Raw genomic sequence first — 19,402 nt, forward strand, 5'->3', positions numbered from 1 at the left:
TTCTGGTCTGTTTGGTTCTAGTCAGTCCCACTCAACAGTCACCACATTCACATTTCATTCTGGACGAAGTTCTTAAGTTTGTCTGGCTTCCCACCTTCTATGCTTGGCCCACCTCTGTCATCCCTCTTCTTCGATCCCCACCTTGAGGTCCTCCAAAACATGAACTTGGACAGGAAGGTGCACCTTTCTGTGGATCTTTACTCTAAGCCTGTGGTCCTTGGCTTCTCTGCAACATCTTCTTGAGAAGCCTTCAAAAAAGGCTGTGAATGGTGATATTATCTTCTTTTCTTTGGGGTCCCAGCAGTTAACATCTCATCTCCAGATGCTGTTTGTTCCTTTGCCTCTTTGCTTACAAACTTACAACGGTTCTTCCCTGAGCTCATCTCTTTCTCGTAAGGCTTTGCTGACAGCTGCAAGGAAGGAGCAGCCAGTGCATGTTCCCATTCTGTTTCCTTCCAGCACCTTCACCTACAGCTGCAGGCTTCTTGGGCAGAGTTCCCAAAGCACGGTGGCTTGACCAAGACAGAAGTTTACTTATCTGTCTTGCTCACAGTCCTAAGGTGAGTGGTTCGGGTTTGAAGGGTCCCTTTCATCTCGTTTTTCCACCATCCACTAGGGCAGTGCTTCTCAAACTCTCTTTGTTTAGAGACTGGTTTTCTTTATTTCCAGTACAGCAAAGACCAGTAGCTGTGGTTCGTACTCCACTGATCATGCACTTTCGCAGTAATGTCAAAGTGCTGTAAACTTTTCTAGGTGTTTATTTGCAATTTCGGTGCTTATCTCCTCATTGATAGAAACTTGTCCATGAACTACGCGGAATTTTTGCCCTGCTCGAAATGCTGAATGCAGAATGTCAGGCCAGCTCTACTCCAACTTGCAGGAAAGTGAAGAGCATGGAGGGGCACACAAGATATGTTTTAGGGTTAACCTGGAAGTAGCAAATGTTTATGTTCACATTCCACTGCAGAAACTTAGCCTCAAGGAGGCTAGGGAATGGAGTTTGTTACAATTGGAAAACAATTTGGTAGTCTGTGCCATAGAACAGAAAGCTAAATATAGATACAAAGAAATAATCCTGAGAGAAGTGGCAGGGCGATATACAATTATGTGCCAATGAGTTAGCAGAATGAGTTCAGTGTCGTACCAGGCAGAACAGAACTTCTGAGAAATGGAGTCAGAGGTCCTGTTAGCCCTTCTTTGCAGTCTGAGGGTCACAGGCCTGCTGCATGGTATGGTTAATAAGGGGGAGTTCACTTGAGAAGAGGCTGAGAACTATTCTCGGGGGAAAGCCCAGCAAGGATATAATCAGGTTTGGAGCTGAGTTAGAATCTCCAAGAGCATATCCAGAGGGCTGGAGCAGGAGCAGATTGAGAGCCCAGAACATTATAGCAGTGAGGACCCGGTGGAGCATCAGGGAGAGGGCCTCTACTAGTCTCCCTGGGCCTAAGCCAAACACCCAAGGCCCTGGCCAGCACGAGTGGGACAAATGCTGTCCCATTCCAAACCTCTCTGCTAACTTCCAAATGCTGGACTACAAGCAAGGAGTGAGGCTTGACACCTTCATTCTAGCTCCCTATCTTGAAAACTTGGTGTTTAAACCTATAACTTTATTCTTTTAAAATATTTTATTTATTTCTTTAGCCAAGAGAGAGAGCACATGCAGGGGAAATGGCAGGCAGAGGAAGAAGAAGGCTCTCTGCAGAGAGCCTGATGCGGGGCTCGATCCCAGGACCCTGGGATCATGACTCGAGCCGAAGGCAGTCGCTTAACTGACTGAACCACCCAGGCATCCTGAAGCTTCCAGCTTTATTTTTTATTGTGGTCTCATTATCTCCAAGGGCCGAAAGGAGGGACGTTGCAAGTTCCAACCTACATATGTACTATGTTTACGGCGACCTTCTTCTCGTTTATCTTGAAGGCAGTCTGGGAGCTTAGCCTGGGGGGTTGTGAGAGATGTTGGGGCTTGAGATAGTCGTTCAGGAGTCATCCACAGAGAGGAAATAATGTAAGCAATTGTAGTGCTGGAGGAGGGAAGTTTAAAGGGAAGAGAAGAGGAGGCTGAGGACCAGTCTGGGAGTGTGTACGCGGCAGGGCTGGTGGGAGAACAGGGGACAGAGACACCGAGGACAGCGGGAAGACACTAGGAAAGGATAGAGTCCCCGAGGCTCAGGTGGGGAGTTTCAAGAAGGGAATAACTGTCTGTCAGCTCCACAGTGAACCAAAGGAAAAGAGGACTGGAAACAGAGGATTTGGGGATTAATAGAAGAGGAACGCATTTTTATTTTGTGCTGATTACAAGCAAGTATTTGTTTGTGTTTCACGGGACAGGGACAGGGAGACAGGATACCAGCTGTGTATGTAACAGGTTTGGAGCCAGTGTCAGGACGAACGTGCAGTCAAGCGTGCTGAATGCCGTAGAAGAGGCACCGAGCTTTTCTCAGCCACGTTTCTTGAAAGAATAGCCTGTGCTTTCTTTTTACTCCCGTTATTATTCAGCATGATGGGACGGAGTTTCCACTGCCTTTACTCCCCACCAGCTAACTGAAGCTAAGCAGCGCAGGAACCGAACATTTATTGGGTATCCACTCAGTGCTCCTCTGTTGGTCATCAGGTGCACACATGTCAGTAAGAAACTGTCCCAGCCCTTGAGAAGCTCACAGTCTAGGGAGAAAGGTGGACTCTGGGTCGAAGATGCTCCTCGCATCCACGCTCAGGGGCATTCTCCCCAGCGGTGGCTAGAGCAGAGTCTGAAGCTAATGCGTAAAGAGTCAGTTAGGGCAAGTCAGGGTATACGTATAGGAAATTGAGATTTGTCTAAGCTCCAGAGTCACGGATGACCTCTGATCTCCCCCGAGCCTGTCTGTGTTCGTACTGGAGGGAGCAGGTGGAGGAGCAGGGGTGAAGAACGCTAGCGTACGATGGAGCTACTATTGGGATAAGGACGAGTTTATTCCTGAAACACCCCCCACTCCACCCTACCCCTCCGTGCTTTGAGCCCCCCAGCTTCTTGGCCTCTTCAGGGACTCTGTCAGGCTTGTATCCCCAGAGTCTAAAGATCGTCTGCCTTTGTAGCATCCCCAGAGCATCTGAGAGAGCAGCACCGATGCGGGATTGCCCCCAGCTGGCCGTGCCACCAGCCCTGCAGGGGAGGGTGGCTCGGTGGTGCCCCTACACATAGAACCTTGTGGGACGTCTGCACGGCTTTTGCCTCGAGTTAGGCTGCGCTGCCTGCTCAGCTCAGGTTGTCATTACCCCTGCCCCCACCCCACCCTGCCCACCTCACAGGCATTATAAGGAAAAGACTACTAATTCCTTCACCATACCATGGGGTTTCAAACCTGGCTAACCCTTAGGCGGAACTTAACACTTAAGTCCCTATCATTTATCTCCATGGTATCTAAGACCAGCAACACAGGCGGAGCTGGGACCCATCCAGGATGACACAGAAGGACATCAGTGATGTAGACTACAGTGTGCCGGGATCTGGTGGAATCCAGCGGCATCACCTATATTTTATAGAACCCCTCTTACTTTGGGTAAATCACCCATTGAGTAAAGCACTCACCACATGTAGAGAAATTTAGTAGGTTCTGGTGCAGGTAGGGGACACTGAGGACATCAAAGGAATGGTGATACTGGTCCATGCCTTCAGGAGTATGATTTATTCCTCTTTCCTCCTCTGGGAGTTGTTATATTCACATCCAAGAAATGTCACAGTGTAAATATAACTAAAAGATTTAAGAAAACCCATAACATATTAAACCCTTGAAAATACCACTTGTTGTTGTATTACAGTGCACTGGAAATGGCATCTGTATTATCAGTGTTCCACAAGAAACACAAGATACAGTCAAACTGGTAATTGGAGCTGGAGGAGGGGGATGGTAACTTGGTCCCTGGGGGGAGGGCAGAGTTCACAGAAGCCAACAAGAGATGGCACAGTGTCAACCAAGAGCTGGGAACAGCAAGGAGCAGTTAGCACCCCTCAACCTGAAAGCCAGGGGCGGGGGAGATGAGGCCACCTGTGTGGGGAGGCCAGCTCACGGGGGCTAAGCTGGCCCTTCCAGAGCAGCTCAGCAGGGAGGGAGCAAGGAAAATCAGTGTCCCAGCCTGGGCCTCCTGCCACCTGATCTCTTGCTGTCCCTCTCATTGGCAGGAGCTGGAGGACAAGGCCCGCTGATGCAGTCCTGCAGGGTAGGGAGCGCAGGGAGAAGGGTGGAGAGGGGAATTGGAGGGCGAAGGGGCCATGGTTGAGGTCAGGCCCAGCACTCAGATGCCTTTATCTACATTTCCATGACTTGGCCACCTTGACTCAGATGCGCCCTTTTACATTGGGGCAGGCACAGGGTGGGAGAGGGGGGCAGGCTGGGGAGGGCTGTGAGCCTCCCATTTTCCTAATGAATCCTGCTTCCTGACCAAGGTCCAGAACTCCTGCCGGAGGCCCTGTGACTTGTTCTTTTAGCTATAGGGTTCTCTCCTACAGAATCTCAGAAGCCTTGTTTACAACAGTGGTTTCCTATTGAGGCCACATGCTTTGAAAATATGATTTCCCTTTCTCTGCACTTGTAGGGTTTAGTCACGCACTGACCTGGGCTGCTGTGGTCTCCAGACGCATGGAGATGTCACTTCAGATCACCGTCGACCCATCGCTGCTAACAGTGTGGGATTGTTGGGAACAAATGATGTTGAGCAAGAGGCTCTTGAATGTCCTTTTTAGGACTGGAGGCAGGGGACAGGGTCATGAAATGGAATGAGCGAGGGAGCACAGTGCTATGGTTAGGTTAGGACGAAGGGTTGGGACCAAAATTTTGTCTGTTGTGGATTTTACATCTAAAGACACCTAATTTTCTTTTCACGGAAAGTCCTTGCCATAAGTAGGAACTCTGTGAAGTTTCTCAAAATACATTTTCACAGTGACCGAGTTCTTCCTACAAGAAGAATATCTTCTTCAGCTATAAATGTCCACGTTTTAAATTTTGGCACTTTCCTCCTTCAGAGAGTAAAGCCTGTGATTGCATAATGGTCTCAAGTTTATTAGCTATGCAGTAGAACATACTTAGTCATATTCTGTATAAACATCAATTTCAAGCATTGTGACTAGCATCTTTACTTTGGAGAGGGTCAAAGGACAAAGTGTATCTGTCATCTTTCTAGCCTCCTGAGTTAGATGAGATTAAAATTTTATAATAGATTAAGCAAACACAATTAAATATTTACATTATATTCAGATAAGTTATGTCAGGGAATCTGCTGATCGTATAAAACCTGTGTCTCCTTCGGTTTGGTTCTGGATGTTTTCCGGTAGGCTTTCCTGTTTAGTCAAGAGGTTTAAGACGGACTTCAGTCATCGGTGACATCTGGGGAACAATATGTTTGTCCATGGTTGTTTATTAAACAAGTCCTCCCCACAGGCCCCTCCACACGCAGTGGCATAGTGACCCGTTTATTGTGCACAGCTCCAGCTGCTGGGCTCCCCCGTGGGTCACCACCTTGGGGCCCAGGAGGACTGGAGGCCCGGATGTTTGTCATTTCCCAGACACACCCTGAGGGTGCCTGCCCCTCCCCTGTATGGCCACTTCCCAGGAGGCACTGGCTGTGTTGTGGAGACAGAGGGTCTCCATCTGTATGCCTGACTTCACCATCGCTCCTTAAGGGACGGAGTGGCGTCCCATTAGCAAAGTTGAGTTTAGCTTTCTTGAGAGAACTGATCTAAGGGTACGGAGATAGGGTATCAGATTTGTGCACTTAACGGCACCCCTAAGTCAACATATTAGCCTTACCCGATGACAACAGAGGCTTTCTGCACTCTGTCCCAGACAATCTCCATTTACACCGAGCCCCAAACAAATTGCCTCTCGTCTGTGTATTTTACCCCAACCAAGGATAGGGACAGTTTAGGAAACACGCGAGCTCTGTTTATCTTAAAATTAGTGGAGTATCATGAAGTTCATAACCTCTCCTCCTCTCTCTTTTAAATCTATTTTAGTATTTATTTATAGAGCAGTTTTATATTGACAGAAAAATCAAGCAGATAGTCTGGAGTTTCCATGTTACACTTCCGTTCCTGCACACAGTATCTCCTATCATTTACATCTTCATTGGTGTGGTACATTTGTTATCATTAGCGAACGGATATGGAGACAGTATTATTAGCTAAAGTCCATATTTTATTCAGATTTTCCTAGTTTTTACCTAATGTCTCTTTTCTGTTCTAGGATCCAGGATCAGTTTCTCTTAGCTGTGACAGTTTCTCAGATTCTCCTTGGTTTCCATAACCTTGACAGTTTATGAGGAGTCCTGGTCAGGAACTTTGCAGAATGCCACCCAGTTGGGAATTGTCTGAGGTTTTTCTCCTGCTGAGCCTGTGGTTTTGGATTTGGGGAAGGAAGATCACAGAGTAAAGTGCCATTCTTAATGTATATCAAGATTACAGATTGGCAACATGACTTACGACCACTGTTGTTGACCTTGATCACCTCGCTAAAGTCATTTGTGGGTTTCTCCACTGAAACTCGACAAATGATTCCCTACCTTTAACGGCCACCCCCCGCCCTTTCCCTGCTGCCCTCTGGCAGAAATCACGTTCCCTTCTTTTAGAGCAGAATGTCTATATAATTTATTTGGAATTCTTCTACATGGGAGGTTTATCTCCTCTTTCTCATTTGTTATTTTATTCTATCATTTACTTACATCAGTATGCAGTAAGGATGTTTAGTTAATACATTGGTTTATAGTCCAGTGCTATTTTATTTTGTTGCTCAAATTGTTCTAGCATTGGCCATTGGGTTCTGTTCTCTTTTGGGAGTTTTGTTTAAAAAGGAGTCATGGCTATCAGACACATGAAAAAATGTTCATCATCACTAGTCATCAGGGAGATTCAAATTAAAACCACATGAGATACCACCTTACACAAGTTAGAATGGCCAAAATTAGCAACACAGGAAACAACATGTGTTGGAGAGGATGTGGAGAAAGGGGAACCCTCTTCTACTGATGGTGGGAATGCAAGATGGTGCAGCCACTTTGGAGAACAGTGTGGAGATTCCTCAAGAAATTAAAAATAGAGCTTCCCTATGACCCTGCCATTGCACTACTGGGTATTTACCCCAAAGATACAGATGTAGTGAAAAGAAGGGCCATCTGTACCACAATGTTTATAGCAGCAATGGCCACGGTCACCAAACTGTGGAAAGAACCAAGATGCCCTTCCATGGACGAATGGATAAGGAAGATGTGGTCCATATACACTATGGAGTATTATGCCTCCATCAGAAAGGATGAATACCCAACTTTTGTAGCAACATGGACGGGACTGGAAGAGATTATGCTGAGCGAAATAAGTCAAGCAGAGAGAGTCAAGTATCATATGGTTTCCCACTTATTTGTGGAGCATAACAAATAACATGGAGGACGTAGGGAGATGGAGAGGAGATGGGAGTTGAGGGAAATTGGAAGGGGAGGTGAACCATGAGAGATTATGGACTCTGAAAAACAATCTGAGGGTTTTGAAGGGGCGAGGGGTGGGAGGTTGGGGGAGCCAGGTGGAGGGTATTAAGGAGGGCACGTATTGCATGGAGCACTGGGTGTGGTGCAAAAACAATGAATTCTGTTATGCTGAAAAGAAATTAAAAAAAAAAAAAAAAGGAGCCATGGTTTCTAATGTCCCTACACACAAGGGAGAGGTCTCTACTGTGCACTTTACTGTGACCGCCCTCCAGACCACCCTGTTCAAGGGTAGTAAACTCCTCACACCTCTTGGCCAGCTGGGCTTGGGGCTAGCTCTGTGGAGGGAAATGAAAGAGTTGTGAGATCCAAATTGGAGAGTTCACCAAAGAAGAAAGCAATAATGCTCAGTCTGGGTAAACAGTGAGGGGCATGCATGCATGTGTGCACAAGGACTTGCTTTCATTCTGCAGCTAACAAGTGTTTACTGAGTGTGTACTATGTGTTGGGCATTGTTCCAGGTACTGGGGAGGCCCCATAACCACACAGTGTCCCTGGCTTCCTAACGCATAAAACCAGACCCTAACCCCAGTAGAGAGATTCAGGTATTGAGAAATGTTGCAGAGAAAGACCAGGCAGGACAGAGAGTGGAAGCTCAGCAAGGTGGTGTGAGGTATACTTTTAGAGAATGGCGGAGGGATCTCTGATGCCGTGACATCTGAGCAGGAATGATGTGGGGAAATGGGCCGATGGCTGTCTGGGGGAGGAGCCTTCTAGATAGAGGGCATAGCAGGCATGAAGACTTTGAAACTTATGGCTAAAATGAACCTCAGGGATTGTTATGTGGATTTAAATCTCCTATGCTATCCTGATTTCACCATTAATGTGAATTACTGAAAAGAATTCAGTGAGCAGATGTGATTGCTTAAGCAGGAGTGGTCTCTTCCCTGGCTGTGGGCACATTAGCTGACCAAACCTCTAACTTCCATCTGGCTGGGGTTTTCAGAGAGGAGAGAACTGGTCTACCTTTGCAGGCCCTCAGAGAAGAAAATATGCACAGTGCCCACTGACCTCGTTTAGGATGACCCCGCTTCATCCTAGGAGGCATAGGGGAGCATTACCGAAAGCCAGCTAAAAGGCCAGCAGCACCAGGTCCTGTAAGAGGTAACTAGAAATAAAAGCTGCTTGAGTGGTTTTCAAATGTCTTAATTTTCATAATTGTTTCCACATTATGAGCTGGCCAAACATTTTTTCAGAGAATCAAGTTTGGGAGAATCTAAATGAGAGCTTTGCTCATGAAGTTTTCATTTGGATTCCACATATAGACTTTCTAAACCATCATTTTATGAAGTCTCAAATTACTGAAGTTTGAAGTTGTGGTAATAGCTCCAAAGTTTAACATCTTTTGTTTTGGGGTCACAACTAGCCAAATCCTCTAAACCTTTGGTATAAAAAAAAAGAAGAAGAAAAGAAAGGAAAAAAAACATTTCAGGATTTGGTGGAAGTAAACTTTAGCAACATTAATCTTGAAATTGACCACATCATGGGTCTACTTACCATAAAATTTGAAAACATATTTTCAGAAAAATGCCTCTTCTGTGCTTCTCAGGGCTATTCAAAGAGAACAAAGAAACCCTAGGGACACCTGAGTGGCTCAGTCAGTTAAGTACCAGACTCTTGGCTCTGGCTCAAGCCCCACATCTGGCTCTGTGCTCAGTGGGGAGTCTGCTTGAGATTCTCTAGAGAGAGAATCTCTAGAGAGATCTCTAGAGAGAGAATCTCGAGAGAGAATCTCTAGAGAGATCTCTAGAGAGAGAATCTCGAGAGAGATCTCTAGAGAGAGAATCTCGAGAGAGATCTCTAGAGAGAGAATCTCGAGAGAGATCTCTAGAGAGAATCTCTAGAGAGATCTCTAGAGAGAATCTCTAGAGAGATCTCTAGAGAGAATCTCTAGAGAGATCTCTAGAGAGAATCTCTCGCTCTCCCTGTGCCTCTCCTCATCTTGTGTATGTGTGTACTCTCTCTCATATGAAAAAATCTTAAAAAAAGAAACCCTAAAGGCTATTTATAATGCCCCCACCCGCCTTTTTCTTACAGTGCAAGACAGTCTTTAAATGTGTTTTGATTGGCTCATTCTGTTTTGGTGACACTATAGTTATTGTAAGTATGACTATAGTTCTTGGTCTGTCTGGTGTTTTGTTTGCCCATGGAGAGAAAGTCTGATGTTATCCATAAGCACACAGATCGGGGAACACGACTTGCCCAGCACAATCCAGGGTCTTCTTTTCCTGCTTGTATGACTGTCAGGAAGGACACTTCAGTTTCCTCATCAGCAAAGCGGGTTTGATAATAGAATCTGCATCACTGTTGGGAGGATCAGATGAGATGACCAGGCACAAAGTAATCCCTCAAATACTAGCAATTAAGAATAATAATAATGAAGTGGAGATATTCAGTAACTAACCCAAAAGCACAGTTAAATGAAGCTGTTCACTAACTGACCTACTTAGTGGGTGATGTGTATATAAGTCTGCAAAGATGTTTAATTGAACTTGGCATTTTAGTGGTGGAAGAGGCACTGTAGGACGGAGATTCATTCATCCATCCACAAATGCTCAAGCTAAGGATGTGATTTTTTTTCAAGATTTTATTTATTTATTTGAGAGAGAATGAGAGAGAGAGAGCCTGAGCAGGGTGAAGGGCAAAGGGAGAAGCAGACTCCCTGCTGAGCACGATCTTAGGACTTTGGGATCATGACCTGAGCCGAAGGCAGATGCTTAACTGACTGAGCCACCCAAGCACCCCTATGGATGGACGTGATCTTAAGAGGCAGGGTCCCTGCTGTACTGAGCAGAACAGTCTAGCAGTGGGGGATGGGCATAAAAACGAGAAAACTCATAACAAATGATAGGTGCTCTGTGAAGATAAACAGGTCTTTAGGGTTACTTTGGATAGATTGGAGAAGGTATCTCTGTGGAGGAGATGTTGAGGCTGGGATCACAGAATCATATTTTAAGATTTGAGAGAGTTCGAGAGACGATACATTGATTGTTAGAAGGTCCCTGAAGTTTTGGTAATTTCCCACTAAGAAAATATGGTGATCTGTCATTAGTATATCCCGGGGACTGTCAACAAGCTTGGCAGCATATGGCAGGGAAGGAAAAAAAAAAAAAAGATCAAAAGCACTAATTCACAAAACTGCCAGTTATTCATTCATTTTTGGAGTTCTGGGATGATTGCATTAGGAAATGTTTTACAGGAGAGTTGGGTAAGTGACGTCCTGATTTCATTATAGTTGTCAACATGTAAAGTTTTACAGCTACATGAAATTTTAAGTAGAAAACCATTTTATTTTCATTATCACTGAAAAACTCTAAAGTGTGCTGTGCTGGTGAGAGTAGTAATAACGAACATAGTGAATCTTTGAGGCTTTTCCTTTGAACATCAATTTTGATTTTTTTGGAGCTGTATTTGTCAAAGAAAGGTTGAATACATTAAGTAGAATGCATGCTCCAAAGACAGAATTTTAAACTAGCATTTAAAAGTCTATTTATTTACTGGGGCACCTGCATGGCTTAGTTGGTTGGGCATCTGCCTTCAGGTCAGGTCATGATCTCAGGGTTCTGGGTTCAAGCCCCACATCTGGCTCCCTGCTCAGGGGGAGTCTGCTTCTCTCTCTCCTCCTGCCACTCCCCCTCACCACGCTCCTGTGCTCTCTTTCTCTCAAATAAAATCTTTTAAAAAAAAAGTACAATAGCATTTTTTAAAAAAAGTCTATTTTTTATTACAGAAAATGTGGAACAGAGAAAAAATTGGAATTGTTTTAAATGATCCCTAATTCCACTTAATGAAGTACTTACACTTTTAAGACTTTTTCCTTATTTTTTCCTATATTTTTAAAAGATAGTCAAGAAATATGTGTATGTATATATCTTTATATCTATAAAATATGTGTGTATATGTATACATACGTATATAATTATTTATAATTAAAATAATGGCATGTGCTTCTTCTCATATTACCACAGCTTCATGGTAAATATGATTTTCAGTGGTTGTATAATATTCCGTCCTGTGGAGTGTTTTTCAGTTTCCCCATATGAACTTTATTTGCTCTCATTGTGTTTCTCCCGAAAGTATGATTTGAGGCTGTGAGATAGGGAGGTGCTTGGTGGGAGTTCTGGTTAATTATGTTTTCTTCTGGGGCACCTGGGTGGCTCAGTCAGTTAAGCATCTGCCTTCACCTCAGGTCATGATCTCAGTGTCCTGGGATCCAGCCCCACATCAGGGTCCCCACTCGGTGGGAAGCCTGCTTCTCCCTCTCTCTCTGCCTACTGTTCCCTCTGGTTGTGCTCTCTCTCTGTCAAATAAATAAAATCTTTTTAAAAAATTATGTTTTTTTTCTGTGTCTTCTCAACTTTGGAAGACAAAACTGCTTCTCAGTCTCAAGATGATTTTTTGTCAAAATATGTCTAAGAATGTGCCACTTGGGTTTTGATGGGGGGGAGCTGAATATGAAGACTTTTCAAATAAAAATCATTAAGGTTTTCTGATTTCATATAATTACAAATTTCTCTAAGTTTGTGAACCAGAGCTAAAATGTTAAGACCCCTTCCAAAGGAAATCAGGAAATTATAAAATTTTTTTGGTAGTATCTTCATACCAACATCTTTCTGACATCTTAATTGATATTGCTGATGAGTTAGTCAAGGATAACATAACTTTTAAATTAGAAATGCATTTCTCTTACCTATCCAGACTATCTAGAAAAATAAAATACATGAAATTTTTTTTTAAAGATTTTATTTATTTATTTGACAGATAGAGATCACAAGTAGGCAGAGAGGCAGGCAGAGAGAGAGGAGGAAGTAGGCTCCCCGCTGAGCAGAGAGCCCGATGCGGGGCTCGATCCCAGGACCCTGAGATCATGACCTGAGCCGAAGGCAGAGGCTTAACCCACTGAGCCACCCAGGTGCCCCTGAAATATTTTTTCTTAATGAAAGGACGCATCATAATTGCACCATGAAAATTTCCCTTGGGCTATTTTTGTCTTGAATTTCTATATACTTCCAACACTATTGAACACTGAATTTTCTCCTTGAATATTTAAATTGAATTTCACTAGATTAGTATCTCCTGTTCAATTCTCATATGCTGCTGGTAGGTTTGGAAATACAATTTGTCTTAAGGACAGTTCGACAGTCTGTATCAGAAGTCTTTAAATAAATTTATATTCTTTACTTCAGCAACTTGAAATGTGTGGATTAATCCTAAGCAAATAATTGGCCAAGTATGTAGAGATTAATGCACAAGAAAACAGCCTTGCTTATAGAGGGTAAATATTGGAGACAATTGAAATATCCAACATTTAGGGATTAGTTAGGTAAGGCGTGTTATGATCATTACTGGAACATTGTGAAGCTATTAAAATTATATATCTGTATTTTTTTAAAGATTTTATTTATTTATTTGACAGAGAGAGATCACAAGTAGGCAGAGAGGCAGGGGGAAGCAGGCTCCCCACTGAGCAGAGAGCCCAATCCGGGGCTCAATCCCAGGACCCTGAGATCATGACCTGAGCCAAAGGCGGAGGCCTAACCCATTGAGCCACACAGGTGACACATATATCTGTATTTTTAATTTGGGAAAATGACCATGATGCAGCATAGGTGTATTGGCCTACTGAATGGAGTTCGCTGCTATCGGCAGTTGAACATTGGTGAATGTCTGCCAAAGAGTAATTTTTGTTTTGTCTTTAAAATCAAGTCCCCTTCCTTGTAATTGAGCTTCTAGAGCCATTTGTCTCTTGAGACCACTCCCAGTTTGCTTATTGTAAGCTTATTAATTGGTATTTTACCTTCCATTTGCTAAGGCACAGAAGTATGTATCTAATTTATTTAAAAGTATCCTTATATCATTAAAATATAAATTAAAAAGAACACTGTCTAAGATATATTTGTGCTACTTCAGATTGCTCTCTGATATGCTTATCCTGATTCTTGGATATGGTATAGGACAGCAGAATTTATGAGAGTCTTCAAAGCTAGGCATTTCTGTTAAGCTTTTGCTGTTAGAGCCACTTCATTCCCATCAGTGGATTGCTCAGTGCCTGGGCCTACTGGATCTCTGGTTCTCCAGTGAACAAATCACCACCTTATTCTTTGAAAGGGAGCCCACAGGCATTGTCACGCTAAATTTCCCAGCTTTCAGCTACAGTCTCCTTCGACTGGACCCTTCACAGCTGTGGCCAGACCACTGTGAGGCAGAACACCTGGTCTTTCCACCAAGATAGTTGGAGAGGCATCCTTAGCTCCCCTCCCAATCCTTCCTTGGCCAGAATCCCTTAGTTTTGGTGTCCAAGAGATCTTGTCCTGAGATGAGTGTCTTCTGTCTGCCCAGTTTGGGCTGATACCCCAGTTTGGGGTCTACTTTCAGACATATGTCCCAAGAACTTGCCCTCACTTGGCAGGTATGCTCTCACATTCTTGAATGTCTGCCCAAACTCCAGAGCTCAGTCTTGTCCCTGGAGCCAGGCTTTTCTACCACCTGCTGTGTTGAAAGCCCAGGGAAGGAACCTGAATTAAAGTGGTTGGGTTGGAAAATCCAGCAAGCACATTCACCACCGGTACAATTTGGATTAGGACAATAAGGAAAAAGTGAACAAAAAAGGAAGGAGGAGTACTGAGAACACAGTCTTCAGTCCTGTGTCACATGCTCAATAAGTGAGCCTTGTCATTATAGCTTGATACCAAAAGATGGCGGAAGGAAGCTCGGGAGTGGAATCAGAAATGGGTAGAAAAATGATCTCTTGGGGAATCCATTTGGTTATGTGAAGAGTAACTCAGCACTCAGTTAACTTGTTGACAGTGTGCCTGGCATTACCAACTTGCCCTTGCCTAGTGAACAGAGCCCATATATAAGGAATGAGCTGGAAGCTACCATGAGAAAACATTAATGTGCTATGTCGTAATTATTACTGATGCAGAGTGGTATTGCAGGACTCAGAATTATTTGATCTGTTGCCGATCCACGATCAGTCAGTCAGTTAGCCAGCCATTTGTGCAACACCTGTTGTCAGGCAGACAGGGCAGTTGGGTCTTGGGAATAAATGGCGACCAAAAGAGACATAGACCCTCCCTCCCTGAGCTTGCACCTCGACTAGGAAAGAGACACAGTTACTGATGCAGGATAACTGCTGTAACAAGAGATCAGGGGCTAGAATCCTGGAGCAAGGGACATTTATGTTGGGATCCGAAGGATTAGTGGACGTTGGCTGGAACTGGGTCTTAGCGGGGGCAATTGGTGGTTTAGTGACTGAATTTGCAAAGAGTGATGTTTGTTTCTTCTTTAAATTTCTTTCTAGGATGTTCAGTCCTTCTCCACAATGAATGAGTGTTACTATGACAAGCGGATGGACTTTTTTTACAACAGGAGCAACACAGACACTGCTGATGAGTGGACAGGAACAAAGCTTGTGATCGTGTTGTGTGTTGGAACATTTTTCTGCCTGTTTATTTTTTTTTCGAATTCTCTAGTTATTGCTGCAGTGATCAAAAACAGAAAGTTTCACTTCCCCTTCTACTACCTGTTGGCTAATCTAGCCGCTGCGGATTTCTTTGCCGGAATTGCCTACGTATTCTTGATGTTTAACACTGGCCCCGTGTCAAAAACTTTGACTGTCAACCGCTGGTTTCTCCGCCAGGGGCTCCTGGACACTAGCTTGACCGCCTCTCTGACCAATCTGCTGGTAATTGCTGTGGAGAGGCACATGTCAATCATGAGGATGAGGATCCACAGCAACCTGACGAAAAAGAGGGTTACGCTGCTCATTTTGTGTATCTGGGCCATCGCCATCTTTATGGGGGCTGTCCCCACCTTGGGCTGGAATTGCCTCTGTGACATCTCTGCCTGCTCTTCCCTGGCCCCCATTTATAGCAGGAGTTACCTCATTTTCTGGACCGTGTCCAACCTTGTGGCCTTTTTCATCATGGTTGTGGTGTACCTGCGGATCTACATGTATGTCAAGAGGAAAACCAATGTTTTGTCTCCACATACGAGTGGGTCCATCAGCCGCCGGAAGACACCCATGAAGCTGATGAAGACAGTGATGACTGTCTTAGGTAAGGAGGAAGCAAGTGAGCCCTTATTCCCATTCACTCAGCAAACATTTACTGATTACCTAGAGTACGCAAGGTGTTTACCAGGTAATAGCAATGTGGTTATTGAGTAAGAAGAGTCATAAATCCCCAACCTACTTGGAGCTTCTACTCCAGTAGGGGAAGACAACATAAGTATTGTATAGGTATAAACAAAATAATTTTATAGTGCATTTTAATATAATACTTATAAAATAAGGTAAGGAAGCTGAGTAGGTCTAGGTTGCAATTCTAGTTTCAGCTAGAAGATGACTTTTTTTTTTTTTTTTAAAGATTTTATTTATTTATTTGACAGAGAGAGATCACAAGCAGGCAGAGAGGCAGGTAGAGAGAGAGGAGGAAGCAGGCTCCCTGCTGAGCAGAGAGCCGGATGTGGGGCTCGATCCCAGGACCCTGAGATCATGACCTGAGCCGAAGGCAGCGGCTTAACCCACTGAGCCACCCAGGCGCCCCTAGAAGATGACTTTTGAGCAGATGTGAAGATGGTGAGGAAGCAAACCATGTGTGTCTGGGGAAGGTCACCAGGCAGAAGACGCAGTAAGCATAGGAGGCCAGAACAGCAAGGCGGCCCATGTGGCTGGAGTAGAGCAAGCCGGGAGAGTGGGAAGATATAAGGTCGGAGGGCTAGTGGGAGGTACTCAGATTATGTAGGTCTGTGTAGTTATCGTAAGGACTTTGGCTTTCCCAAGTGAGAGGAGAAGCCATGGGAAGGTTTTGAACAAGGAAGTAACATGATGGGACCTGCATTTTATTTATTTTTTTAAAATTTTTTTTTAAAAGATTTTATTTATTTATTTGACAGAGAGATCACAAGTAGATGGAGAGGCAGGCAGAGAGAGAGAGAGAGAGAGAGGGAAGCAGGCTCCCTGCTGAGCAGAGAGCCCGATGCAGGACTCGATCCCAGGACCCTGAGATCATGACCTGAGCCAAAGGCAGCGGCTTAACCCACTGAGCCACCCAGGCGCCCAGGACCTGCATTTTAATGGTATTTCTTTGGCTGCCATTTTGTGAGGGGAACAGGCAAAGGCAAGAAAATTGCTAAAGAGGGTATTTCAGTACTCAGAATGGTGATAGTGACTGGGACCAGAGGGCAGTTGGGAGGTAATGCCATGTGATTGGATTCTGGATGTTTTTTAAAGGTCAGGGTGATGGGATTTGCTGACTGGTAAGGTATGAAGCAAGGTGAGAGGAGGAGGGAGAGTGGGGAGTATCATTCATGGAGATGGGGATGCTGAAGAGGTTTGTGGGAAAGATCAGGAGTTTGCTTCGGGACAAACTATGTTTAGAATTGTATTAGACATCCAAGTGAGTTATTGAATCAGGAGTTCAAGACTTAAGTCTGGACTGGAGATTCACTGAGAGTCATTAAGGGAAGAAATGGTCTTTCAAACCTCAAGACTGGATAGGTTCACCATGGCGAGGTGCATGTGGATGGTGAACATGGGGAAGAGGACCGAAGAACAAACCTTGGGATGCTCCGGCGTGAGGAGGGTGGGAAGGCAAGGAAAACTGGCAAAAGAACCCTCCCGGAGTAACTGGAAAACCCAGGAGAATATGGTGGCCTAGAAGCTGCGAGAAGAGAGCCATCAAGGAAAGGGAGTATCAGCAATGTGAATACTCTTTTGGGAGGTAGAGTTAAATGAGGTCATACTGGGCTTAGCTTAGCAAACAAGTAGTTTTTAGGTGACTTTGAGGAGCTCAAATCTGGTATAGCCAAGAGCCTGATCAGAACAAAATGAAGAAAGGGAGGAGAGGCCTTAAGATAGCATGTTTGAACAGCTCTGAGGACTTCCACTTTGCACCGCCAGCCCTGTTCCCAGAAGACGTATTTGGTGCAAGAAATGTTCCCTCTGTTTTATTTTCTCTCTGGTAGGCTGCCCCCCCAATTCCAGTCCAGTTTATAGTTGGAATTGGTGCTGCATGGGCTCACAGGCCCTGTCTTCTGTGTCAGAGAGGCCATTTCTTAGCATGTGCGATGGCTGCAGCAGTGGGGACTGTCCCGAGAGAAGTTCCGGAGCATGTCCTGTCCAGCCCCGATGTGAAGGAATTCTTGGGCAGCAATTCATAGTCGAGGACGCAGGGACTATGTGGTGTGGGACGGGAGCCATCAGGATCTCTCTAGGTCCTGAACTTGCCAGTATGGTATGGAAGTCAGCAGACACACAGCATGATGGTTAAAATGATTTCAAACTGAAGGTGTATTTTAGTTAACAGGTAGTTATATAGTCCTTACTAGGTGTCAGGCATTGTCCTATGTGTTTTATAGATGATAATCGATTCCATCCTCATGTCAATCTTGTGATGTAGGTGCTACCATTAGCCTCATTGACCAGATGAAGAAACCGAGCAGAGCAGCCTGCCCAGGGCCCTCAGTGATGCATACATAAGGGCGTTAGTGTCCCTGGGCCATTGGCTTTTGGAGCCTATGTGTTTAGCACTATATTCTGCGGCCAGTTTTGATTCCTGGCTTTTGGACTTTTACTGACTTCCCTGGTTTCCTCTTTGTCCCATCTTCTGGTTTGGCTATGTCATTCTTCATTTAGCCTCTTGACAAGAATGTAGGCTAAGAGTAAGAAAAGGAAGGGGGGGCAGTTCACACCGATCAGTTTTTGCACCCTTGAACTAGGCAGGATACGGATGTTTTTGGCAAAGGTAACTAACATTCAGTACTTATTGGTATTGTCCATGAATTTGCTATTTTCCCTTCTTGACTTGCAAGCATCATTGTTTGGCCATGTGTCTTAAAGGCCATGTGTCAAGAAGGTAATGACCTTCTTGATTAAAGAGAAAGCTCTCTCTCTCTTTTCTTTTTTTTCCCCAGCATTTTATGTATCATATACAGGGTGAGATAGAAAAGGTGTAATCTTAGGTGGGGAGAACAGGACTCCGTAGGACAGTCTTGGTCCCTAGCTTCAGCTCTGAATGTAACTTTGCCTGGAGTGGTTACAGAGGGTAAAATACAGGAGCAGTGAGGTTTGGGCAGGTCTGTTTGGATAAGGGGGGAAAACAGAATAAAGAGTGAAATTGCTAAGTAAGATGAGAGAAGTTGTGGTGCTGAGATGGAACAGTGTGGAGGAATTGGTTTATGGCAGGAAGACGGTTTGATGGCGAGGACCTGGGGAAGTTCCTTAGCGGTGAGACAGAGGGATCTGGCGGAAGACGAAAAGTCTGGGGACAGAGGAAGTGAAACTGAAGGGCTGGGTGGTATGAGGTTTTTGGGCTTCTAGATCCTGATTTCTTTAGATTATAGAAGGTATGGTTTTAGCCTCAAATCTGTCATTTCCCATAAGGGGGATCTAAAGTACATTATTAGCTCACCTTTTCCTGATTAAATTTCATCCTTCGAGGTGGAATAGATAATCTTTAAATTATTTCCAACGATAAAATCCAACAATCCTGTAATAACAGTAAGTAATCAAAGTCAACACAGAGTTCAGTATGTTGACTGCGTATCAAAGCAGTCTTTTTCCATGAAAGCATCTCCAACAGCAGCTCCTCAGGGAGGAGGCTTCTCTGTTGCTCACTGGGATGCATGTAAAACTTCCATTGCCTAACATGAGTGTCTCCCAAATGATAGTATCTTTGAAAATCAGCAGTGCTGGCTCTTCCATCATTGTAAGTTCTAAGTATGTGTATTTGTATTAATAGCTTAATATTGATTTCTGCAATGATTGTCTGATTTAATCATTTAAACCTTTTTTTGCTTACATTGATATATATGTTGTAGGAAAGGTTAAGATGGAAGTTTCCTAAAAATATGCCTTCTTTTAAATATTAGAAAGTCATTCCATAAATATATATTA

At 44.3% G+C, this 19,402-nt stretch overlaps 1 protein-coding gene across 9 annotated transcripts in view; it reads left to right on the top strand.

Annotated features, from left to right (window-relative positions):
- LPAR3 (lysophosphatidic acid receptor 3) overlaps positions 1-19,402 on the top strand; it is a 104,648-nt gene that overhangs the window by 39,490 nt on the left and 45,756 nt on the right. For 4 of the 9 annotated variants that reach the window (XM_047728016.1, XM_047728023.1, XM_047728021.1 and 1 more), the window contains one exon: positions 14,807-15,563. In XM_047728016.1, the coding sequence (XP_047583972.1) occupies positions 14,828-15,563 (736 nt within the window). In that variant the 5' untranslated portion in view covers positions 14,807-14,827. The other 5 variants (XM_047728017.1, XM_047728018.1, XM_047728020.1 and 2 more) reach the window with 5 other exon arrangements.

Source organism: Lutra lutra, chromosome 4 (genome assembly GCF_902655055.1).
Source record: "Lutra lutra chromosome 4, mLutLut1.2, whole genome shotgun sequence".
Classification (NCBI taxonomy): Eukaryota; Metazoa; Chordata; class Mammalia; order Carnivora; family Mustelidae; genus Lutra; species Lutra lutra.